Below are 25,835 nucleotides of genomic sequence, written 5' to 3' on the forward strand. Positions count from 1 at the left end.
GAGATGAGGAGAAATTTTCTTATGCAGCGAGTTATGATGATCTGGAATGCACTGCCTGAAAGGGCGATGGAAGCAGATTCAATGATAACTTTCAAAAGGGAATGGGATAAATACTTGAAGAGCAAAAAATTGCAGGACCATGGGGAAAGAGTAGGGGAGAGGGTTTGGATAGCTCTTTCAAAGAGCCAGCATAGGCACAATAGGCCGAATGGCCTCCTTCTGTTCTGTAAGATTCTATGATTATAGTAGGTTGACAAAAGATGAGTTGTCAAGAGGCAACTGGTTGGAAAGAGGCGAGTGGAGTGTATACGAGAGTGAATAAGCCTCACTGTGGACTGACATTAGTTTACCTTGCTTATTAAGAGCTGGTTAATGGGCTCCACAGTGCAAGGGTTCACTACAGCTTACTGATTGAAACAGATAATGATCTTTTATCATTTCCAAAATAAAAACTCAGAAGCGCTCTCCAAAACCTTGCTCTATCTGAGCTTTTCACTAACGAGACGGATTTTCAGTGTAATTTGCTGCCACCATCCTCTGGTAATGTCGCGTTTCTCTCCACTCACAGCCATGGAAAGTCATGGAGAAGCTGAAATTCGGATCCATTTAAACTGCAGTCATTGTGAATCGGACAACTGCATACGGGAGCGAGAGTCCAAGAAGATACTGTGTCAGTGCATGGGTGGCAAAATTTTAGCCGGAGACAATGTTACCTGTACAGGTAGGAACAGATTTTAGGTACTGGCTGCATGCTGAAGGGCTCTGTATTGTCAGTGTAATGGATGGGGTGCTCTGTATTGTAACTGTAATGGATGGGGTGCTCTGTATTGTCACTGTAATGGATGGAGTGCTCTGTATTGTCAGTGTAATGGATGGAGTGCTCTGTATTGTCAGTGTAATGGATGGAGTGCTCTGTATTGTCACTGTAATGGATGGGATGCTCTGTATTGTCAGTGTAATGGATGGAGTGCTCTGTATTGTCAGTGTAATGGATGGAGTGCTCTGTATTGTCACTGTAATGGATGGGGTGCTCTGTATTGTCAGTGTAATGGATGGAGTGCTCTGTATTGTCACTGTAATGGATGGGGTGCTCTGTATTGTCAGTGTAATGGATGGAGTGCTCTGTATTGTCACTGTAATGGATGGGGTGCTCTGTATTGTCAGTGTAATGGATGGAATGCTCTGTATTGTCAGTGTAATGGATGGAGTGCTCTGTATTGTCACTGTAATGGATGGGGTGCTCTGTATTGTCAGTGTAATGGATGGAGTGCTCTGTATTGTCATTGTAATGGATGGGGTGCTCTGTATTGTCAGTGTAATGGATGGAGTGCTCTGTATTGTCAGTGTAATGGATGGAGTGCTCTGTATTGTCACTGTAATGGATGGGGTGCTCTGTATTGTCAGTGTAATGGATGGAGTGCTCTGTATTGTCACTGTAATGGATGGGGTGCTCTGTATTGTCAGTGTAATGGATGGAGTGCTCTGTATTGTCAGTGTAATGGATGGAGTGCTCTGTATTGTCACTGTAATGGATGGGGTGCTCTGTATTGTCAGTGTAATGGATGGAGTGCTCTGTATTGTCACTGTAATGGATGGGGTGCTCTGTATTGTCAGTGTAATGGATGGAGTGCTCTGTATTGTCACTGTAATGGATGGGGTGCTCTGTATTGTCAGTGTAATGGATGGAGTGCTCTGTATTGTCAGTGTAATGGATGGAGTGCTCTGTATTCAGTGTAATGGATGGAGTGCTCTGTATTGTCAGTGTAATGGATGGAGTGCTCTGTATTCAGTGTAATGGATGGAGTGCTCTGTATTCAGTGTAATGGATGGAGCGCTCTGTATTCAGTGTAATGGATGGGGTGCTCTGTATTCAGTGTAATGGATGGGGTGCTCTGTATTCAGTGTAATGGATGGAGTGCTCTGTATTCAGTGTAATGGATGGAGCGCTCTGTATTCAGTGTAATGGATGGGGTGCTCTGTATTCAGTGTAATGGATGGAGCGCTCTGTATTCAGTGTAATGGATGGGGTGCTCTGTATTCAGTGTAATGGATGGGGTGCTCTGTATTCAGTGTAATGGATGGAGTGCTCTGTATTCAGTGTAATGGATGGAGCGCTCTGTATTCAGTGTAATGGATGGGGTGCTCTGTATTCAGTGTAATGGATGGGGTGCTCTGTATTGTCAGTGTAATGGATGGAGTGCTCTGTATTGTCAGTGTAATGGATGGGGTGCTCTGTATTCAGTGTAATGGATGGAGTGCTCTGTATTGTCAGTGTAATGGATGGAGTGCTCTGTATTGTCAGTGTAATGGATGGGGTGCTCTGTATTCAGTGTAATGGATGGAGTGCTCTGTATTGTCAGTGTAATGGATGGGGTGCTCTGTATTCAGTGTAATGGATGGAGTGCTCTGTATTGTCAGTGTAATGGATGGGGTGCTCTGTATTGTCACTGTAATGGATGGGGTGCTCTGTATTGTCACTGTAATGGATGGAGTGCTCTGTATTGTCACTGTAATGGATGGAGTGCTCTGTGTTGTCAGTGTAATGGATGGAGTGCTCTGTATTGTCACTGTAATGGATGGGGTGCTCTGTATTCAGTGTAATGGATGGAGTGCTCTGTATTCAGTGTAATGGATGGGGTGCTCTGTATTGTCAGTGTAATGGATGGGGTGCTCTGTATTCAGTGTAATGGATGGAGTGCTCTGTATTCACTGTAATGGATGGAGTGCTCTGTATTCAGTGTAATGGATGGAGTGCTCTGTATTGTCAGTGTAATGGATGGGGTGCTCTGTATTGTCAGTGTAATGGATGGAGTGCTCTGTATTGTCAGTGTAATGGATGGAGTGCTCTGTATTCACTGTAATGGATGGAGTGCTCTGTATTGTCAGTGTAATGGATGGAGTGCTCTGTATTCACTGTAATGGATGGAGTGCTCTGTATTGTCAGTGTAATGGATGCAGTGCTCTGTATTGTCAGTGTAATGGATGGAGTGCTCTGTATTCACTGTAATGGATGGGGTGCTCTGTATTGTCACTGTAATGGATGGGGTGCTCTGTATTGTCACTGTAATGGATGGAGTGCTCTGTATTCAGTGTAATGGATGGAGTGCTCTGTATTCAGTGTAATGGATGGAGTGCTCTGTATTCAGTGTAATGGATGGAGTGCTCTGTATTGTCAGTGTAATGGATGGAGTGCTCTGTATTCAGTGTAATGGATGCAGTGCTCTATATTGTGTGTAATGAATGGGGTGCTCTGTATTGTCAGTGTAATGGATGGAGTGCTCTGTATTGTCCGTGTAATGGATGGAGTGCTCTGTATTCAGTGTAATGGATGGAGTGCTCTGTATTGTCAGTGTAATGGATGGAGTGCTCTGTATTGTCCGTGTAATGGATGGAGTGCTCTGTATTGTCCGTGTAATGGATGGAGTGCTCTGTATTCAGTGTAATGGATGGGGTGCTCTGTATTCAGTGTAATGGATGGAGTGCTCTGTATTCAGTGTAATGGATGGAGTGCTCTGTATTCAGTGTAATGGATGGGGTGCTCTGTATTCAGTGTAATGGATGGAGTGCTCTGTATTGTCAGTGTAATGGATGGGGTGCTCTGTATTGTCCGTGTAATGGATGGAGTGCTCTGTATTGTCCCTGTAATGGATGGAGTGCTCTGTATTCAGTGTAATGGATGGAGTGCTCTGTATTCAGTGTAATGGATGGGGTGCTCTGTATTCAGTGTAATGGATGGAGTGCTCTGTATTCACTGTAATGGATGGAGTGCTCTGTATTGTCAGTGTAATGGATGGAGTGCTCTGTATTGTCAGTGTAATGGATGCAGTGCTCTGTATTCACTGTAATGGATGGGGTGCTCTGTATTGTCACTGTAATGGATGGGGTGCTCTGTATTGTCAGTGTAATGGATGGAGTGCTCTGTATTCAGTGTAATGGATGGAGTGCTCTGTATTCAGTGTAATGGATGGGGTGCTCTGTATTCAGTGTAATGGATGGAGTGCTCTGTATTCAGTGTAATGGATGGAGTGCTCTGTATTCAGTGTAATGGATGGGGTGCTCTGTATTCAGTGTAATGGATGGATTGCTCTGTGTTGTCAGTGTAATGGATGGAGTGCTCTGTATTGTCAGTGTAATGGATGGGGTGCTCTGTATTGTCACTGTAATGGATGGGGTGCTCTGTATTGTCACTGTAATGGATGGAGTGCTCTGTATTGTCACTGTAATGGATGGAGTGCTCTGTGTTTTCAGTGTAATGGATGGAGTGCTCTGTATTGTCACTGTAATGGATGGGGTGCTCTGTATTCAGTGTAATGGATGGAGTGCTCTGTATTCAGTGTAATGGATGGGGTGCTCTGTATTGTCAGTGTAATGGATGGAGTGCTCTGTATTGTCAGTGTAATGGATGGAGTGCTCTGTATTGTCACTGTAATGGATGGGGTGCTCTGTATTCAGTGTAATGGATGGAGTGCTCTGTATTGTCAGTGTAATGGATGGAGTGCTCTGTATTCAGTGTAATGGATAGGGTGCTCTGTATTGTCAGTGTAATGGATGGGGTGCTCTGTATTGTCAGTGTAATGGATGGAGTGCTCTGTATTGTCAGTGTAATGGATGGAGTGCTCTGTATTGTCCGTGTAATGGATGGAATGCTCTGTATTGTCCGTGTAATGGATGGAGTGCTCTGTATTCAGTGTAATGGATGGAGTGCTCTGTATTGTCCGTGTAATGGATGGAGTGCTCTGTATTGTCCGTGTAATGGATGGAGTGCTCTGTATTCAGTGTAATGGATGGAGTGCTCTGTATTGTCAGTGTAATGGATGGAGTGCTCTGTATTCAGTGCAATGGATGGAGTGCTCTGTATTGTCAGTGTAATGGATGGAGTGCTCTGTATTAAGTGTAATGGATGGGGTGCTCTGTATTCAGTGTAATGGATGGAGTGCTCTGTATTCAGTGTAATGGATGGGGTGCTCTGTATTGTCAGTGTAATGGATGGAGTGCTCTGTATTCAGTGTAATGGATGGGGTGCTCTGTATTCAGTGTAATGGATGGAGTGCTCTGTATTCACTGTAATGGATGGAGTGCTCTGTATTCAGTGTAATGGATGGAGTGCTCTGTATTCAGTGTAATGGATGGGGTGCTCTGTATTGTCAGTGTAATGGATGGAGTGCTCTGTATTCAGTGTAATGGATGGGGTGCTCTGTATTGTCAGTGTAATGGATGGAGTGCTCTGTATTGTCAGTGTAATGGATGGGGTGCTCTGTATTGTCAGTGTAATGGATGGAGTGCTCTGTATTGTCAGTGTAATGGATGGAGTGCTCTGTATTGTCAGTGTAATGGATGGAGTGCTCTGTATTGTCAGTGTAATGGATGGAGTGCTCTGTATTGTCAGTGTAATGGATGCAGTGCTCTGTATTGTCAGTGTAATGGATGGGGTGCTCTGTATTGTCACTGTAATGGATGGGGTGCTCTGTATTGTCAGTGTAATGGATGCAGTGCTCTGTATTCACTGTAATGGATGGGGTGCTCTGTATTGTCACTGTAATGGATGGGGTGCTCTGTATTGTCAGTGTAATGGATGGAGTGCTCTGTATTCAGTGTAATGGATGGAGTGCTCTGTATTCAGTGTAATGGATGGAGTGCTCTGTATTCAGTGTAATGGATGGAGTGCTCTGTATTGTCAGTGTAATGGATGGAGTGCTCTGTATTGTCAGTGTAATGGATGCAGTGCTCTGTATTCACTGTAATGGATGGGGTGCTCTGTATTGTCACTGTAATGGATGGGGTGCTCTGTATTGTCAGTGTAATGGATGGAGTGCTCTGTATTCAGTGTAATGGATGGAGTGCTCTGTATTCAGTGTAATGGATGGAGTGCTCTGTATTCAGTGTAATGGATGGAGTGCTCTGTATTGTCAGTGTAATGGATGGAGTGCTCTGTATTCAGTGTAATGGATGCAGTGCTCTATATTGTGTGTAATGAATGGGGTGCTCTGTATTGTCAGTGTAATGGATGGGGTGCTGTGCATTGTCAGTGTAATGAATGGGGTGCTCTGTATTGTCAGTGTAATGGATGGAGTGCTCTGTATTCAGTGTAATGGATGGAGTGCTCTGTATTCAGTGTAATGGATGGAGTGCTCTGTATTCAGTGTAATGGATGGGGTGCTCTGTATTCAGTGTAATGGATGGAGTGCTCTGTATTCAGTGTAATGGATGGAGTGCTCTGTATTCAGTGTAATGGATGGGGTGCTCTGTATTCAGTGTAATGGATGGAGTGCTCTGTATTGTCAGTGTAATGGATGGGGTGCTCTGTATTGTCCGTGTAATGGATGGAGTGCTCTGTATTGTCCGTGTAATGGATGGAGTGCTCTGTATTCAGTGTAATGGATGGAGTGCTCTGTATTCAGTGTAATGGATGGGGTGCTCTGTATTCAGTGTAATGGATGGAGTGCTCTGTATTCACTGTAATGGATGGAGTGCTCTGTATTGTCAGTGTAATGGATGGAGTGCTCTGTATTGTCAGTGTAATGGATGCAGTGCTCTGTATTCACTGTAATGGATGGGGTGCTCTGTATTGTCACTGTAATGGATGGGGTGCTCTGTATTGTCAGTGTAATGGATGGAGTGCTCTGTATTCAGTGTAATGGATGGAGTGCTCTGTATTCAGTGTAATGGATGGGGTGCTCTGTATTCAGTGTAATGGATGGAGTGCTCTGTATTCAGTGTAATGGATGGAGTGCTCTGTATTCAGTGTAATGGATGGGGTGCTCTGTATTCAGTGTAATGGATGGGGTGCTCTGTATTGTCACTGTAATGGATGGGGTGCTCTGTATTGTCAGTGTAATGGATGGAGTGCTCTGTGTTGTCAGTGTAATGGATGGGGTGCTCTGTATTGTCAGTGTAATCGATGGAGTGCTCTGTGTTGTCAGTGTAATGGATGGAGTGCTCTGTATTGTCAGTGTAATGGATGGGGTGCTCTGTATTGTCACTGTAATGGATGGGGTGCTCTGTATTGTCACTGTAATGGATGGAGTGCTCTGTATTGTCACTGTAATGGATGGAGTGCTCTGTGTTTTCAGTGTAATGGATGGAGTGCTCTGTATTGTCACTGTAATGGATGGGGTGCTCTGTATTCAGTGTAATGGATGGAGTGCTCTGTATTCAGTGTAATGGATGGGGTGCTCTGTATTGTCAGTGTAATGGATGGAGTGCTCTGTATTGTCAGTGTAATGGATGGAGTGCTCTGTATTGTCACTGTAATGGATGGGGTGCTCTGTATTCAGTGTAATGGATGGAGTGCTCTGTATTGTCAGTGTAATGGATGGAGTGCTCTGTATTCAGTGTAATGGATAGGGTGCTCTGTATTGTCAGTGTAATGGATGGAGTGCTCTGTATTGTCAGTGTAATGGATGGGGTGCTCTGTATTGTCAGTGTAATGGATGGGGTGCTCTGTATTGTCAGTGTAATGGATGGAGTGCTCTGTATTGTCAGTGTAATGGATGGAGTGCTCTGTATTGTCCGTGTAATGGATGGAGTGCTCTGTATTGTCCGTGTAATGGATGGAGTGCTCTGTATTCAGTGTAATGGATGGAGTGCTCTGTATTCAGTGTAATGGATGGGGTGCTCTGTATTGTCCGTGTAATGGATGGAGTGCTCTGTATTCAGTGTAATGGATGGGGTGCTCTGTATTGTCCGTGTAATGGATGGAGTGCTCTGTATTCAGTGTAATGGATGGAGTGCTCTGTATTGTCAGTGTAATGGATGGAGTGCTCTGTATTCAGTGCAATGGATGGAGTGCTCTGTATTAAGTGTAATGGATGGGGTGCTCTGTATTCAGTGTAATGGATGGAGTGCTCTGTATTCAGTGTAATGGATGGGGTGCTCTGTATTGTCAGTGTAATGGATGGAGTGCTCTGTATTCAGTGTAATGGATGGGGTGCTCTGTATTCAGTGTAATGGATGGAGTGCTCTGTATTCACTGTAATGGATGGAGTGCTCTGTATTCAGTGTAATGGATGGAGTGCTCTGTATTCAGTGTAATGGATGGGGTGCTCTGTATTGTCAGTGTAATGGATGGAGTGCTCTGTATTCAGTGTAATGGATGGGGTGCTCTGTATTGTCAGTGTAATGGATGGAGTGCTCTGTATTGTCAGTGTAATGGATGGGGTGCTCTGTATTGTCAGTGTAATGGATGGAGTGCTCTGTATTGTCAGTGTAATGGATGCAGTGCTCTGTATTGTCAGTGTAATGGATGGGGTGCTCTGTATTGTCACTGTAATGGATGGGGTGCTCTGTATTGTCAGTGTAATGGATGGAGTGCTCTGTATTGTCAGTGTAATGGATGCAGTGCTCTGTATTCACTGTAATGGATGGGGTGCTCTGTATTGTCACTGTAATGGATGGGGTGCTCTGTATTGTCAGTGTAATGGATGGAGTGCTCTGTATTCAGTGTAATGGATGGAGTGCTCTGTATTGTCAGTGTAATGGATGGAGTGCTCTGTATTCAGTGTAATGGATGCAGTGCTCTATATTGTGTGTAATGGATGGGGTGCTCTGTATTGTCAGTGTAATGGATGGGGTGCTGTGCATTGTCAGTGTAATGAATGGGGTGCTCTGTATTGTCAGTATAATGGATGGAGTGCTCTGTATTGTCACTGTAATGGATGCAGTGCTCTGTATTGTCAGTGTAATGGATGGAGTGCTCTGTATTGTCAGTGTAATGGATGGAGTGCTCTGTATTGTCAGTGTAATGGATGCAGTGCTCTATATCATGGAATCATAGAAAGTTATGGCACAGAAGGAAGCCATTCGGCCCATCGTGTCCGTGCCGGCCAAAAAAGAGCTATTCAGCTTAATCCCACCTTCCAGTACTTGGTCCATTACCCTGTAGTTTACGGCACTTCAAGTGCACATCCAAATAGCTTTTAAATGCGATGAGGGTTTCTGCCTCTACCACCCTTTCAGACAGTGAGTTCCAGACCACCACCCTCTGGGTTAAAACATTTCTCCTCAGCTCCCCTCTAATCCTTCTACCAATTACTTTAAATCTATGCCCCCTGGTCACTGACCCCTCTACTAAGAGAAATATGTCCTCCCTATCCACTCTATCTCGTCCTGTAATAATTTTTTATACCTCAATTAAATCTCCCCTTTGTTCCAAAGCCTCCTTTGTTCCAAAGAAAACAACCCCAGTCTATCCAATCTTTTCTCATAGCTAAAATTCTCCAGCCCTGACAATAGCCTCGTAAAACTCCATTAAACCCTCTCTAGTATAATCACATCTTTCCTGTAATGTGGTGACCAGAACTGTATGCAGTACTCAAGCTGTGGCCTAACCAATGTTTTATACAGTTCCAGCATAACCTCCCTGCTCTTATTTTCTATGCCTCGGCTAATAAAGGAAAGTATCCCATTTGCCTTTTTAACCACCTTATCTAGCAGTCCTGCTACCTTCAGGGATCTGTGGACATGCACTCCAAGGTCACTTTGTTCCTCCACACCTCTCAGTATCTTCCCATTTATTGTGTACTCTCTTCCCTTGTTTGCTTTCCCCTAATGCATAACCTCACACTTCTCTGGATTGAATTCCATTTGCCACTTTTGTGCCCACCTGACCAGAGGAATTGAACAGATATTTTGTATCTGTCTTCACAGTTGAAGATACTAATAACATACCAATAATAGTAGAAAATCAAGGGGCAAAGGGGAGGGAGGAACTAAAAACAATCACAATCACTAGAGAAAAAGTATTAGGTAAACTAATGGTCTAAAGGCTGACAAGTCCCCTGGACCTAATGGATTGCATTCGAGGGTCTTAAAGGAAGTGGCTACAGACATAGTGGATGCATTGATTGTAATCTTCCAGAATTCACTAGATTCTGGAAAGGCCCCAGCGGATTGGAAAACCGCAAACGTAACACCCTTATTCAAGAAGGGAGTGAGACAGAAAGCAGGTAATTATAGACCAGTTAGCGTAACATCTGTCATTGGGAAAATGCTAGAATCCATTATTAAGGAAGTAGTAGCAGGACATTTGGAGACTCATAATATAATCAAGGAGAGTCCACATGGTTTTATGAAGGGGAAATTGTGTCTGACAAATTTATTGGTTCTTTGAGAAAGTAACAGGCAGGGTGGATAAAGGGGAACCAATGGATGCAGTATATTTGGATTTCCAAAAGGCATTCAATAAGGTGCCACATAAAAGATTACTGCACAAGATAAGAGCTCATGATGTTGGGGATAATATACTGACATGGATAGAGGATTGGCTAACTAACAGAAAACAAAGAGTCGGGATAAAAGGGTTTTTTTCAAAATGGCAATCTGTAACTAGTGGGGTGCCGCAGGGATCAGTGCTGGGGCCTCAACTATTTACAATATATATCAATGACTTGGATGAAGGAACAGAGTGTCTTGTGGCCAAATTTGCTGATGAATCAAAGATAGGTGGAAAAGCAAGTTGCAATGAGGACACAAAGTGTCTGCAAAGGGATATTGACAGGTTAAGCGAATGGGAAAAAATTTGGTAGATGGAATATAATGTGGGAAAATGAGAAGTCATCCACTTTGGAGGAAAAATAAAAAAGCAAAATATTATTTGAATGGAGAAATACTGCAAAATGCTGCGGTACAGAGGGATCTGGGTGTCCTCGTACATGAAACACAAAAAGTCAACATACAGGTGCAGCGGGTAATCCGGAAGGCAAATGGAATATTGGCCTTTATTTTTAGGGGGATAGATTATAAAAGCAGGGAAGTCATGCTATAACTGTATAGGATGAGACCACACCTGGAGTTCTGCATACAGTTCTGGTGTCCTTATTTAAGGAAGGACATACATGCATTGGAGGCAGTTCAGAGAAGATTCACTAGGTTGATTCTGGGTATGGAAGGATTGTCTTATGAGGACAGATTGAACAGGTTGGGTCTATACTCATTGGAGTTTAGAAGAATGAGAGGAGACCTTATTGAAACATACAAGATTCTGAGGGGACTCAATAGGGTAGATGCTGAGAGGATGTTACCCCTCATGGGGGAATCTAAAACTAGGGGGCATAGTCTCAGAATAAGGGGTCGCCCATTTAAGATGGAAATGAGGAGGAATTTCTTCTCCCAGAGGGTCGTGAATCTTTGGAATTCTTTACCCCAAAAAGCTGTGGAGGCTGAGTCATTGAATACATTCAAGGCTGAGTTAGACAATTTTTTGATCAGCAAGGGAGTCAAAGGATATGGGGAAAGGGCGGGAAAATGGAGTTGAGGTAAAAATCAGATAAGCCATGATCTCATTAAATGGCAGAGCAGGCTCGAGGGGCCGAATGGCCTACTCCTGTTTTTATCTCTTATGGTCTTATGGTCCATTGATATCTTCCTGCAGTCTACAACTTTCCTCCTCACTATCAACCATACGGCCAATTTTTGTATCATCTGCAAACTTCTTTATCAAGCCCCCCACATTCAAGTCCAGATCATTAATATATACCACAAAAAGCAAGGGACCTAGTACTCAGCCTTGCGGGACCCCACTGGAAACAGCCTTCTAGTCGCAAAAACACCCTTCAACCATTACCCTTTGCTTCCTGCCACTGAGCCAATTTTGGATCCAACTTGCCACTTTCCCTTGGATCCCATGGGCTTTTACTTTTTTGACCATTCTGCCATGTGGGACTTTGTCAAAAGCCTTGCTAAAATCCACGTAGACTACATCAAACTCGTTACCCTCATCGACCCTCCTTGTTACCTCCTCAAAAAATTCAATCAAGTTAGTCAGACATGACCTTCCCTTAACAAAACCATGCTGACTGTCCTTGATTAAACCATGCCTTTCGAAATGACGATTTATGCTGCCTCTCAGAATTGATTCCAATAATTTGCCCACCACCGAGGTTAGACTGACTGGCCTATAATCATACAGTCTATCTCTTTCTCCTTTTTAAACAACTGTACAACATTAGCAGTCCTCCAATCCCCCAGCACCACGCCAATAGCCAGGGAGGATCAAAAAATTATGGTCCTCCCTTGCTTCTTTTAACAGCCTGGGATACATTTCATCCAGGCCTGGCGATTTATCTACTTTCAAAGATGCTAAACCCCTTAATACTTCCTCTCTCACTATGTTTATCCCATCCAATATTTCACACTCCTCCTCCTCCTTAACTACAATCTCTGCATCGCCCCCCTCTTTTGTGAAGACAGATGCAAAGAACCGTACCCACATCTTCAGCCTCCCCACACAGGTTATCTCTAATAGGCCCAACTCTTTCCTTAGTTATCCTCTTGTCAGTGTAATGAATGGAGTGCTCTGTATTGTCAATATAATGGATGAATGCTCAGTATTGTCAGTGTAATGAATGGAGTGCTCTGTGTTTGTCACTGTAATGGATGGAATGCTCTGTATTGTCACTGTAATGGATGGAGTGCTCTGTATTGTCACTGTAATGGATGGAGTGCTCTGTATTGTCACTGTAATGGATGGAATGCTCTGTATTGTCAGTATAATGGATGGGATGCTCTATATCGTCACTGTAATGGATGGAGTGCTCTGTATTGTCAGTGTAATGGATGGAGTGCTCTGTATTGTCACTGTAATGGATGGAATGCTCTGTATTGTCAGTGTAATGGATGGAGTGCTCTGTATTGTCAGTGTAATGGATGGAGTGCTCTGTATTGTCACTGTAATGGATGGAGTGCTCTGTATTGTCACTGTAATGGATGGAATGCTCTGTATTGTCACTGTAATGGATGAAGTGCTCTGTATTGTCACTGTAATGGATGGAATGCTCTGTATTGTCACTGTAATGGATGGAGTGCTCTGTATTATCATTCTAATGGATGGAGTGCTCTGTATTGTCAGTGTAATGGATGGAGAGCTCTGTATTCAGTGTAATGGATGGAGTGCTCTATATTGTCACTGTAATGGATGGAATGCTCTGTATTGTCACTGTAATGGATGGAGTGCTCTGTATTGTCAGTGTAATGGATGGAGTGCTCTGTATTGTCACTGTAATGGATGGAATGCTCTGTATTGTCAGTGTAATGGATGGAATGATCTGTATTGTCAGTGTAATGAATGGAATGCTCTGTATTGTCACTGTAATGGATGGAGTGCTCTGTATTGTCAGTGTAATGGATGGAATGCTCTGTATTGTCAGTGTAATGGATGGAGTGCTCTGTATTGTCACTGTAATGGATGGAGTGCTCTGTATTGTCACTGTAATGGATGGAATGCTCTGTATTGTCACTGTAATGGATGAAGTGCTCTGTATTGTCACTGTAATGGATGGAATGCTCTGTATTGTCACTGTAATGGATGGAGTGCTCTGTATTATCATTCTAATGGATGGAGTGCTCTGTATTGTCAGTGTAATGGATGGAGAGCTCTGTATTCAGTGTAATGGATGGAGTGCTCTATATTGTCACTGTAATGGATGGAATGCTCTGTATTGTCACTGTAATGGATGGAGTGCTCTGTATTGTCAGTGTAATGGATGGAGTGCTCTGTATTGTCACTGTAATGGATGGAATGCTCTGTATTGTCAGTGTAATGGATGGAATGATCTGTATTGTCAGTGTAATGAATGGAATGCTCTGTATTGTCACTGTAATGGATGGAGTGCTCTGTATTGTCAGTGTAATGGATGGAATGCTCTGTATTGTCAGTGTAATGGATGGGGTGCTCTGTATTGTCAGTGTAATGGATGGAATGCTCTGTATTGTCACTGTAATGGATGGAGTGCTCTGTATTGTCAGTGTAATGGATGGAGTGCTCTGTATTGTCAGTGTAATGGATGGAGTGCTCTGTATTGTCAGTGTAATGGATGGAGTGCTCTGTATTGTCATTCTAATGGATGGAATGCTCTGTATTGTCAGTGTAATGGATGGAGTGCTCTGTATTGTCAGTGTAATGGATGGAATGCTCTGTATTGTCATTCTAATGGATGGAATGCTCTGTATTGTCAGTGTAATGGATGGAATGCTCTGTATTGTCAGTGTAATGGATGGAGTGCTCTGTATTCAGTGTAATGGATGGAGTGCTCTGTATTGTCAGTGTAATGGATGGAGTGCTCTGTATTGTCAGTGTAATGGATGGAGTGCTCTGTATTGTCAGTGTAATGGATGGAGTGCTCTGTATTCAGTGTAATGGATGGAATGCTCTGTATTGTCAGTGTAATGGATGGGGTGCTCTGTATTGTCAGTGTAATGGATGGAGTGCTCTGTATTGTCAGTGTAATGGATGGAGTGCTCTGTATTCAGTGTAATGGATGGAGTGCTCTGTATTGTCAGTGTAATGGATGGAGTGCTCTGTATTCAGTGTAATGGATGGAGTGCTCTGTATTGTCAGTGTAATGGATGGAGTGCTCTGTATTCAGTGTAATGGATGGAGTGCTCTGTATTGTCACTGTAATGGATGGAGTGCTCTGTATTCAGTGTAATGGATGGAGTGCTCTGTATTGTCATTCTAATGGATGGAATGCACTGTATTGTCAGTGTAATGGATGGAATGCTCTGTATTGAATGGCGGAACAGACTCGAGGGGCTAAGTGGTGTACTCCAGTTCCTATGTTCCTGTTACGTATTTGGATGGATTGGATAATGAATGAAGGTGAATGACCTCTTTACTGCATATGGCTATTATCAGGGTGCCTTTTATGTATAGATAGGGAATCAGCGATGCCTAGGAATAAATAACTCTTGCTGCAAGGGATGTGGTGTATGCCTAACACTGCTGGTGGGAACTGGCCTACTGTTCTTGGCCAATGCCCTTGTGATTGATAGACAATCTCTGCCACCCTTTAGTACTTAAATGTGAGCTGCCATGCATTTTAAAGTAATAATTTTCTAAATTAACTTTACAGATTGAAAATGGAAATCTGGCTGTAAGTGAATGAAGTCTTAATTGGTGCTTCTTTTTTCTCCCCTTTTGTCCACAGTTCCTGGAGGCGCCATCCCAGAAGGCCATCTTCCCTTCTCCCTCATAATTGCCGTGGTTACGTCCACCATTGTTACTGGTGTAGTTCTAACCTGTGCTGGACTTGCTCTCAGTAAGAATTTCATTAAACTTTGTACTGCACAGCTCCCTTCTCAACCAACATTTCACAAGCTATGAGCTCAGGAGAACTTTTCCTTTTGTTTAAATTGCTGTTATTAGCTGCTTCTTCCAATAGTGCCTCTCAGTGCATCCTTAACACTTCACTGAAAACACTTAACCACCTGCTTCACTTCCTCCACATCCATCCATATCTGAAACAAGCTAGGGAAGGATGTCAGTAATGCAAGAGGTAATAGTGTAAATATGTACCTTATGTGGCTATACTTTTAATGCCATCTGTATTCGTTGTGTAGATAGAATGGCTGGCCCAATATATTCCAATCTGTACCATTGTTGGTTGCCTAGATGCTGCAGTTTGGCAGAACCAGCATGCAGATCTCAAAGTTTGTCGAATGTCAGTTCAGCAGATAGCAAGACGTCAACTTGCATTTATTTAATGCCTTTAACGTAGTGAAACATCCCAAGGCACTTCACAGGAGCATAATCAGACAAAAATTGACACCGAGCCAAAGAAGGAGACATTAGGATAGGTGTAAAAGCTTGGTCAAAGAGAGAGGTTTTAAGGAGGGTCTTAAAGGAGGGTAGAGAGGTGGAGAGGCGGAGAGGTTTAGGGAGGGAATTCCAGAGCTTAGGGCCTAAACAGCTGAAGGTACGGCCGCCAATGATGGGCTGAAGGAAGTGGGGAGTGGTCAAGGGCCCAGAACTGGAGGAAGGCAGAGATCTTGGAGGTTGTAACGTTTGGAGGAGGTTACAGAGATAGGGAAAGGCAAGGCCATGGACGGATTTGAACACGAGGATGAGAATTTTAAATTGGAGGTGTTGGTGGACCCGGAGCCAATGTAAGTCTGTGCGCACAGGGGTAATGGGTGAATGGGACTTGGTGCAAGTTAGGATACGGGCAGCAGAGTTTTGGATGGGCTGACCCAGGATAAGAAGACAAGAAAAGGTGCATCGAATCTCATCTCTCCAGTTTCCTATATCTTTCATATAATCCACCTGCATATTGAATATCATGAAAGTTTTTGCATATCGTACCCCACCTGGCAGATAATTCCAAACATTTAGCACTGTTTGAGTAAAGCTGTACCCCTCATATCGGTTTCAAATTTACTTTTTACTAATTTAATATCTGCTGATTATACTTTACTGAATTGTTTTAAAGTAATGTTCTGACTTCACCATTTAAGATTTTATATATATCTCAGTAAAGTCCCTCCATAAATGCCTTATTATTAGACTGTAAGATACTGGATCCTGTGTGGAACATAGGATCAGGAGTAGGCCATTCAGCCTCTCAAGCCTATACCAATTAGATCATGATTGATCAGTATCTTAACTCCATTTACCCGCCTTGGTTCCGTAACCCTTAATACCCTTACTTAACAAAAATCTATCAATCTCAGTTTTGAAATTTTCAATTGACCCCCAGCCTCAACAGCTTTTTGGGGAGAGAGTTCCAGATTTCCACTATCCTTTGTGTGAAGAAGTGTTTCCTGACATCACCCCTGAATGGCCTAGCTCAAATTTTAAGGTTTGTGTTCCAGCCCTCTTCAGATGGAGGCCAACATTCCATTAGCCTTTTTTGTTATTTTTTGGACCTGTCCACTAGCTTGAAGCAATTTCTGTACTTGGACCCCTAAATCTCTCTGCTCCTCCACAGTTCCTAGCTTCAAACCATTTAGAAAATACTCCGATCTATCTTTCTTAGGTCCAAAGTGGATGACCTCACACTTTCCCATGTTGAACTCCATCTGCCACAGTTTTGTCCACTCACTTAATCTATCAATGCCCCTTTGCAACTTTCTGCTCCCATCTACCCTATTAGTGTTGTCATCAAACTTAGATATACATCTCTCTATTTCTTCTTCCAAGTCATTGATAAATTTGTGAAAAGCTGAGGCCCCAGTACAGATCACTGGGGGACACCACTAGTCGCATCCTGCCAATTTGAGTACATACCCATTACCCCTACTCCTGCTCTTAGTTCATATGTTTGTATGTTCTCTGTCTCCTACCTCCGAACCAATTCCCTACCCAAGCCAATAGGCTGCTTCCAATTCCATGCGCCCTCATTTTTGTTAATGGGCTCTTATGTATGCCCTTATCACATATCTATCCCTTTATTCCATATCAGTGTTAATTGCATAGATAGCATGGCTGACATAGTTCCTGTATCTTGTGTTTATTTTTCTGCAATTTTATTCCGATTCTTCTTTCTCCCAACAATTTTCCCTCTCCTCTCCAGTCCATTTTGACTCCTCACGAGAGTACTGTTCTGCTGCTGAAGACTCATCACCCAAGCGGCCATTACTCATGTATGAGCCTTGAAAGCAAGCCCTGGCCGACTATTCGACAATGGGATGGAGGCATCACAACTGAGCCTGATCCCATCCTCCCTGACTACGTTCCTGCGCACAATCTCTCAGCAGGGGTTGCTGAATAGTAAACAGCAGCAGGAATCGTGGCCATCTTTCCTCTCCCTAACCCTGCTGTTGGGGAAAGTTTAAACTAGAGCGGCAGGGGGATGGGAACCTGAGCGGCGAGTCAGAAGGGAGTAAAGTTGAGAGCAGCAAGAGAGGGGAAGACCCAGGGGAAATTTACAATACAAATAGTACAAACAGTTGTTCAAGAACAAGTGAAAGAGAAAAGTGTAGAGCAGCAGAAAGAAAGTGTACTTTAGGCACTACTGATAAAGTAAAAACTAGAAGGCGTAAGGCAATTATCCCAGCATCAAAGCTGAAGGTCAGACTAGGGTGTGTGGCCCAATTAAAAGTTCTATATACAAATGCACAGAGTATAAGGAATAAATTAAATGAACTACAGGTTGAAATTCAAATTGGAGGGTATGACATGATAGCTATTACTGAGACATGGCTGCAGGATGGTCAGGATTGGGAACTAAATATACCGGGTTATAAGGTCTACAGGAGAGATAGGGAAAATGGAAGAAGGGGAGGAGTAGCCTTAGTGATTAGAGATGAAATCAATTCAATGATAAAGGAGGATATAATGAGAGGTAAGCAGCCAACAGAGACCTTATGGGTTGAATTGAGAAATAGGAAAGGATCTAAGACTATAGTGGGAGTTGTGTATAGGACCCCTGGCAGCAGCTCTGAAGTGCTAGATTGTATAAATGCAGAGATTAGACAAGCGTATGAGAAAGGCATAGTGGTCTTAATGGGGGACTTTAACCTTCACATAGATTGGGGAAAGCAGACTAGCAACTGTAAGAAAGGTAGTGAATTTCTTGAGTGTGTCCGGGATAGTTTTCTACAGCAGTATGTCCTAGAGGCAACAAAGGGGCAAGCCATACTAGATTTAGTAATGAGTAATGAACCAAATTTAGTTAACAGCTTAACTGTGCGTGAACATCTATCCAATAGCGATCATAACATGATCGAGTTCAATGTAGTGTTTGAAAGGGAAAAAAGTGAGTCAGCTGCTAAGATTCTAGACTTGGTTAAGGCCGACTTCAATGAGATGAGACAGAGACTGTCCACAGTAAACTGGGCAAATCTGTTAATGGGTAAAACGACTGATGATCAGTGGGAAATGTTTAAAGAAACATTTAACGTGATACAGAACTGGTTTATACCCCTGAGGGGCAAGAACTCTACTTGTCAAAAAAACAGCCATGGACAACTGAAGAGGTAAGGGACAGTATAAGACGTAAGGAAAGGGCATACAAAAAGGCAAAAAATGGCACAGATCCTGGCGAATGGGAAAGATACAAAGATCAACAAAAGGTCACAAAACAGATAGTAAGAGCTATAAAAAGAGAGTATGAAAAGAAGCTTGCAAGGGATATCAAAACCAATACAAAGAACTTTTATATTTATATTAGGAAAAAGAGGGTGGTCAGGAGCAGTGTTGGCCCCTTAAAAACTGAAAGTGGGGATATTGTCATTGACAATGGGGAAATGGCGGACATGTTGAATAATTACTTTGCATCAGCATTTACAGTCGAAAAAGAGGATAGCATGCCGGAAATCACAAGAAAACTAATATTGAATCGGGGACAGGGACATGATAAAATTAACATAAGTAAAGCAACAGTAATGAAGAAAATAATAGCACTAAAGAGTGACAAATCCCCAGGACCAGATGGTTTCCATCCCATGGTGAGCAGATTGCAGATGCCCTAACTATAATTTTTCAAAGTTCTCTAGATTCAGGAACTGTCCCTCCAGATTGGAAAATTGCACATGTCACTCCGCTTTTTAAGAAAGGAGAGAGAGGGAAACCGGGGAATTAGGACCAGTTAGCCTAACATCTGTTGTGGGGAAAATGCTGGAGTCTATAATTAAGGATAGGGTGACTGAACACCTTGAGAATTTTCAGTTAATCAGGGAGAGCCAGCATGGATTTGTGAAAGGTAGGTCGTGCCTGACAAACCTGATTGAATTTTTTGAAGAGGTGATTAAAGGAGTGGACAGGGGAATGTCAATGGATGTTATTTATATGGACTTCCAGAAGGCATTTGATAAGGTCCCACATAAGAGACTGTTAGCTAAGATAGAAGCCCATGGAATTGAGGGAAAAGTACGGACTTGGTTAGGAAATTGGCTGAGCAAAAGGCGACAGAGAGTAGGGATAATGGGTAAGTATTCATATTGGCAGGATGTGACTAGTGGAGTCCCGCAGGGATCTGTCTTGGGGCCTCAATTATTCACAATATTTATTAACGACTTAGATGAAGGCATAGGAAGTCTCATATCTAAGTTTGCCGATGACAGAAAGATTGGTGGCATTGTAAGCAGTGTAGATGAAAACATAAAATTACAAAGGGATATTGATAGATTAGGTGAATGGGCAAAATTGTGGCAAATGGAATTCAATGTAGATAAATGTGAGGTCATCCACTTTGGATTAAAAAAGGATAGAACAGGGTACTTTCTAAATGGTAAAATGTTAAAAACTGTGGATGTCCAAAGGGACTTAGGGGTTCAGGTACATAGATCATTGAAGTGTCATGAACAGGTGCAGAAAATAATCAAGAAGGCTAATGGAATGCTGGCCTTTATATCTGGAGGACTAGAGTACAAGGGGGCAGAAGTTATGCTGCAGCTATACAAAACCCTGGTTAGACTGCACCTGGAGTACTGTGAGCAGTTCTGGGCACCGTACCTTCGGAAGGACATATTGGCCTTGGAGGGAGTGCAGCGAAGGTTTACTAGAATGATACCCGGACTTCAAGGGTTAAGTTACGAGGAGAGATTACACAAATTGGGGTTGTATTCTCTGGAGTTTAGAAGGTTAAGGGGTGATCTGATCAAAGTTTATAAGATATTAAGGGGAACGGATAGGGTGGATAGAGAGAAACTATTTCCGCTGGTTGGGGATTTTGGGAGGAGGGGGCACAGTCTAAAAATTAGAGCCAGACCTTTCAGGAGCGAGAATAGAAAACATTTCGACACACAAAGGGTTGTTGAAGTTTGTAACTCTCTTCCACAAACGGCAATTGATACTAGCTCAATTGCTAAATTTAAATGTGAGATAGATAGCTTTTTGGCAACCAAAGGTATTAAGGGATATGGGCCAAAGGCAGGTATATGGAGCTAGATCACAGATCAGCCATGATCTTATCAAATGGCGGAGCAGGCACGAGGGGCTGAATGGCCTACTCCTGTTCCTATGTTCCTGTGTTCCTAACCCAGGAACATGAGCCCAATAGTAGCATCCATGCAGCTGTCCAAAGCCATGGGCTACATCAGCACAGACCAAGGATGGAACCTGGGATTTACCTGGTCTGTAAAGCTCAGCTACTCTCTGAATAAACTCCGAGATACGAGGAAACCCCTATATTATTTAATAGTTACATCGATAGATGACCAACATTATTGAATCTTGTATTCCACTCATCGTATGTTTGATTCTGTGTCAATGTTTGTTGCTGGATGCTGTCATTTGGATGAAGTACTATATAGATCTTGTATCTCATAGTTTGTATCAATATCAGTTCGGTAGATAGTTTGCTGATGTGGAATATTTGCTATTGTATCCCAATTAACTAATATGGCCGACACAATGTATAGGCCCTGAATCTCTATCTCGTATCTTTGGGTGAACAGAGGATTACCTGTATCCTACATCTATTGCTCAAGTGTCAGTTTTAGTTGTGACACTAATGGGTAACAGGAGCTATATTTGGCCCAGTATATTACATTACAATCTTCCATATTTCGTGCCGAGCATTGGATTTTGTGTATTTCAGTTTTGGCTTCAGCAACCCCAATGCTTGGGTGTTCATGAAGCTGAAGACTTCCTGAAGGTACAGGCTGATGAGTCAGCTTCTCTCTGACACTGGGAAATTCAGTGCATTTTTCTCTGTGTTGACTGGACTGCCAGGCAATGGATGCATGGACTCATATAGACCTTCCTACATTACAACAGTGACCACACTTCAAAAGCACTTCATTGGCTGTAAGGCGCTTTGGGACGTCCTGAGGTCGTGAAAGTCGCTGTATAAATGCAAGTCTCTCTTTTTACTTTCTTCCTAATATCATCACCCTAGATTACTAAATCACCAAGAGCACCAAGGAACATGGACTTGTAACCCTCCCAGTAACCAGCTGGGAATTGAACTCGATCCTCCCATTATATGACCATTTGAGTTATTTCCTTCATTAGACAACCTGTGAATTTCCCCCCTTACGTGGCCCCTATGAATTGATCTCATGTCCCTCCCTAGTTCCCATAGATTGGACTCACCCATTAACTAAACGACTGAGGATGGAGCTCAAGCCTCTTCTCCCCCCACTACACTGCTAGGTAATGGACTAATCCCTTTTCCTCGACCCTTCAGAACTCCTTAGTAGATTCCTAAGCATTGGAATTCTCCTCATCCCTTGATCCCTGGAAGTTAGATGGACTACATAAAGGGATATTTTGGTTTAGAATAACGTAAATTGCTATGAATCAATTTTTTTAGGTAAGTCTCATATCAATTAGTTAGAAACATACTTCTGTGACTTTTTCAGATATCAGATCCTGGTACACTCTTTTGTGATTCAGCATACCAGTATGGATTTGTTCCTGCACTAGAGTTTATAACTGATGCATGTCAAAATGACATCAGCTATGCTTAAATGAGCCATTGGATTACAAACTCATTAGAAGCAAGGACTCTGAACATAGGGAGCTGACTTGAAGCAGCTCCAAGTGGATAGTTTGAACACTGACAGCCAGCACAGTGTTGGCCTGAATGAGCCACCTAAACATAATAAGCTGACTCCAATATGATCTGAGTAACTTGTATAAGGAGTGCCAGTGTTTATGGGTACTAGTACAGATGCTGTGCCCTATGGTAACTAAGGAATGCCAGTGTTTATGGGTACTAGTACAGATGCTGTGCCCTATGGTAACTAAGGAATGCCAGTGTTTATGGGTGCTAGTACAGATGCTGTGCCCTATGGTAACTAAGGAATGCCAGTGTTTATGAGTACTAGTACAGATGCTGTGCCCTATGGTTACTAAGGAATGCCAGTGTTTATGGGTACTAGTATAGATGCTGTGCCCTATGGTAACTAAGGAATGCCAGTGTTTATGGGTACTAGTACAGATGCTGTGCCCTATGGTAACTAAGGAATGCCAGTGTTTATGGGTACTAGTACAGATGCTGTGCCCTATGGTAACTAAGGAATGCCAGTGTTTATGGGTACTAGTAGAGGGGCTGTACTTTTTTTCTTGCTACACCACTGTTGCTAACAATGAATGATGAACTGAATTTGTTGACTATAAGTCTAAAATGAAAGTATTGCGTTAATGTTGCACCTTTTCATGTCCCAAGCACTTCACACATAATGATTGGTGAAGTGCCTTGCGATCTTTAAGTCTGAACCAGAGGAACAGGCAGACAGGACGTTGTTTTAATGTTTCAGTACTGCACTGAAGTGTCAGCCTAGATTATATGCTCAAGTCTTGGAGTGGGGTTTGAACCCTCAGAGCTTCTGACTCGAGAAGGGAGAGTGCTACTACTGAGCCAATTTGCCATCTGTTAACATGGTAACTTTCAAAAGGGAATTGGATATATACTTGAAAAGGAAAAATTTACAGGACAATAGGGAAAGAGCAGGGGAGTGGGACTAATTGGATAGTTCTTTCAAAGAGGTGGCACTGGCATGATGGGCCGAACGGCTGAATGGCCTCCTTCTGTGTTGTTTGATTCTATGATAAAGATCTGGCTGGAATTACTATGGTGTGAGAATCTGAAAGGAAAAGATAGCTCCATTCATGATAAATCCATTAACAAATAAACACTAATCTGTTCCTTTTAATAACCATTTCTGTTCACTTCTGAGCTGGCCCTTCCCATTGCTTTTGCCTCTTGCCATTCCATCAAGTTTAAGTGCTAACTTACCCTTTGCTTATCATGTACCTCAGTGGTCACTTACCTTAAAGATTGTGGATGTGCATAAGATTGTATAACTGATGATTATCGGTCGACAACAGCTCATTAGGCCATCTTAAAACCCAAAGACCAAGGTGGAGGGGATTAAAAATGGCGGAAGAGGTAGGAAGCAATAGATGTTACTCTGGCATTTGATCAGTAATGATGAGCCTGTGAGCAATTGAGAACAGGCTAAACAACTAAAAGGTAGAGCCACATGTCAGGTCTGTTGGTCATCTTGCCTTTCTTCAGCTGTAGCTGCGAATTTTCTTTACCCTGTTGGAACTATGGTAAAAGTCCATTAATGTTCTGTCACATTTAACAGGTTTATTATCAGTCCTTTCCCTTTGACACATTTGCGCTTTGTGCTTATTTTTTCTTTCCAATTTCTCTCGTCTGAAGTCAGTGACTCCATGCTTGGGTTCATTCCGCTGGCACCAGTTATCTTCTGGTACCACATCCAAATGGCCTTTATTCATATGCAAGCTCAGATAGTGAACGTTGGCTATTTGATAATGGAGGGCATCTCAGTGGAGCTCAATCGTGTTTGTCACTCCGTGTCTGCACATCTGCTCTTTCCAGATGGAGACACTGAATACAGATCAATAGTGGGAACCATGCCTGATTTTGTTTGTTCCCCACCCCCCTCTCCACTAGCCCAGGCCAAAAGAACAACAATTTATAATCCCATAGCAATGTCTCAGAGCCTTAGTGTCCCAACTGAGATTGGCTGACTCACCACAGAGCAGGGATTTTCCGGTCTCTGTTGCATCAGCTGATGGTTTCACCTGATTGGCCATTAAGGGAGTTTTATCAACCATAACGTGACAACTGCCATATCAGCATCATCGTCACTATTGTCTTTGACATCATCGCCATTGTCTTTGACATCATCGTCATTGTCTTTGACATCATCGTCATTGTCTTTGACATCATCGTCATTGTCTTTGACATCATCGCCATTGACCAACAACTAAAGCAGCCTTCCAGCCTAATTAACGTAATTGGAAGGATTCAAATGAATTAAGTATTTATCTTGATCAATTCCACAAGTTTCTAACCAAGGTAAACGGCAATTATAGAATTCAATACCAATTCTTAAAACCATCCACAGAGAATTTTCTTTACCCTGATAAAACTATGGCTCCACAGTTTGTACATCTGAACTGAATTCAGCTGACTTTAGAGATTTGAATGTGCAGCGGGTTTCTGCAGAGCCCGTGATACAATGTCAAGTGTACACTGTGTCTATCAGAAGAGGCAAATAAAGGCTCACTAGAAAACGTTCCTCATGTCTGGTGCAATTATTTAAGTGCTGCTGTATCAGTACTAAGCTGCAATGAGTGGAATACAGGCTTGTGTAGGCTTCAGTTTGGGAAGGGATTGAGCAGTGGGTCAGTATATTAGAATATAAGCGCCCCCCCCCCCGCTGAACACTCCTGCTCCTCTCAGCTCCACACTCAGGTAAGTATATTTTCAACACTTATCGGTTGTGGCCTGCAGCGGCCCCTTTAAGGACCACCTTTTAGGCTGCATGTAGACCTGCTATTCCTGAATGGAGAAGGAGGCCTCAAACAGGCGTTAGGCCCCATATATGAATATGTAAAGGGCCATAACGCCTGTTTCTGGTGTGGGCCCTGGATGCCTATTTTGCCTACACCAATATGGAGTACACTCGCAAAATTTCTCCTACTTTTTTTCTTGCAAATTATTGACCAGTGAACTCCAGGAAAGAGGCTTCTACTGACACTGGGCCAAACTTTCACAATAGGTTCATGGCTTTGACCAGAGGGGATAGATTCAAAGAATAAGGAATGGCAAAGCACTTTCATTGGGTTGGATCAGATCAGGTAGAAAGGACAGTGATGGAATTAATACCTTCACCTCTCCCAGGCTTGTCCCAGTATTCCCAGACTAGTTGTGAGCTGGCCTATCCCAGGCTTGTCCCAGTATTCCCAGACTGGTTTTGAACTGGTCTATCCGAAACTTGTCCTAGTATTCCCAGAGCTGGCTTGTCCTAGGCTGGTTCCAGTATTCCCAGAGCTGGCCTATCCCAGGCATTCTCCCAGTATTCCCAGAGCTGACCTATCCTAGGCTTGTCTCTGTATTCCCAGACCAGTTGTGAACTGATCTGTCCTAGGCGTGTGCCAGTATTCCCAGAACTGGCCTATCCCAGGCTTGTCCCAGTATTCCCAGAGCTGGCCTATCCCAGGCGTGTCCTAGAGTTGGTCTATTCCAGACTTGTTCCAGTATTCCCAGAGCTGGTCTTTCCCAGACTTGTTCCAGTATTCCCAGAGCTGGTCTTTCCCAGGCTTGTTCCAGCATTCCCAGAGCTGACTGTACGAGACTGTGTTCACAGGTTCTGATGCTTCTCCAAACTGGTTTTGATCTCAAAATATTTTGGGA

The 25,835-nt window shown here is 43.0% G+C and overlaps 1 protein-coding gene across 1 annotated transcript in view; it reads left to right on the forward strand.

Moving 5' to 3' along the window:
• Nucleotides 1–25,835, forward strand: part of ltk (leukocyte receptor tyrosine kinase) — a 114,445-nt gene that overhangs the window by 50,539 nt on the left and 38,071 nt on the right. The window contains exons 10-11 of the mRNA XM_067992159.1: nt 569–721; nt 14,922–15,032. Of these exons, the coding sequence (XP_067848260.1) occupies nt 569–721; nt 14,922–15,032 (264 nt within the window). The remainder of the gene's footprint in view (nt 1–568; nt 722–14,921; nt 15,033–25,835) is intronic.

Source organism: Heptranchias perlo, chromosome 10 (assembly GCF_035084215.1).
Source record: "Heptranchias perlo isolate sHepPer1 chromosome 10, sHepPer1.hap1, whole genome shotgun sequence".
Classification (NCBI taxonomy): Eukaryota; Metazoa; Chordata; class Chondrichthyes; order Hexanchiformes; family Hexanchidae; genus Heptranchias; species Heptranchias perlo.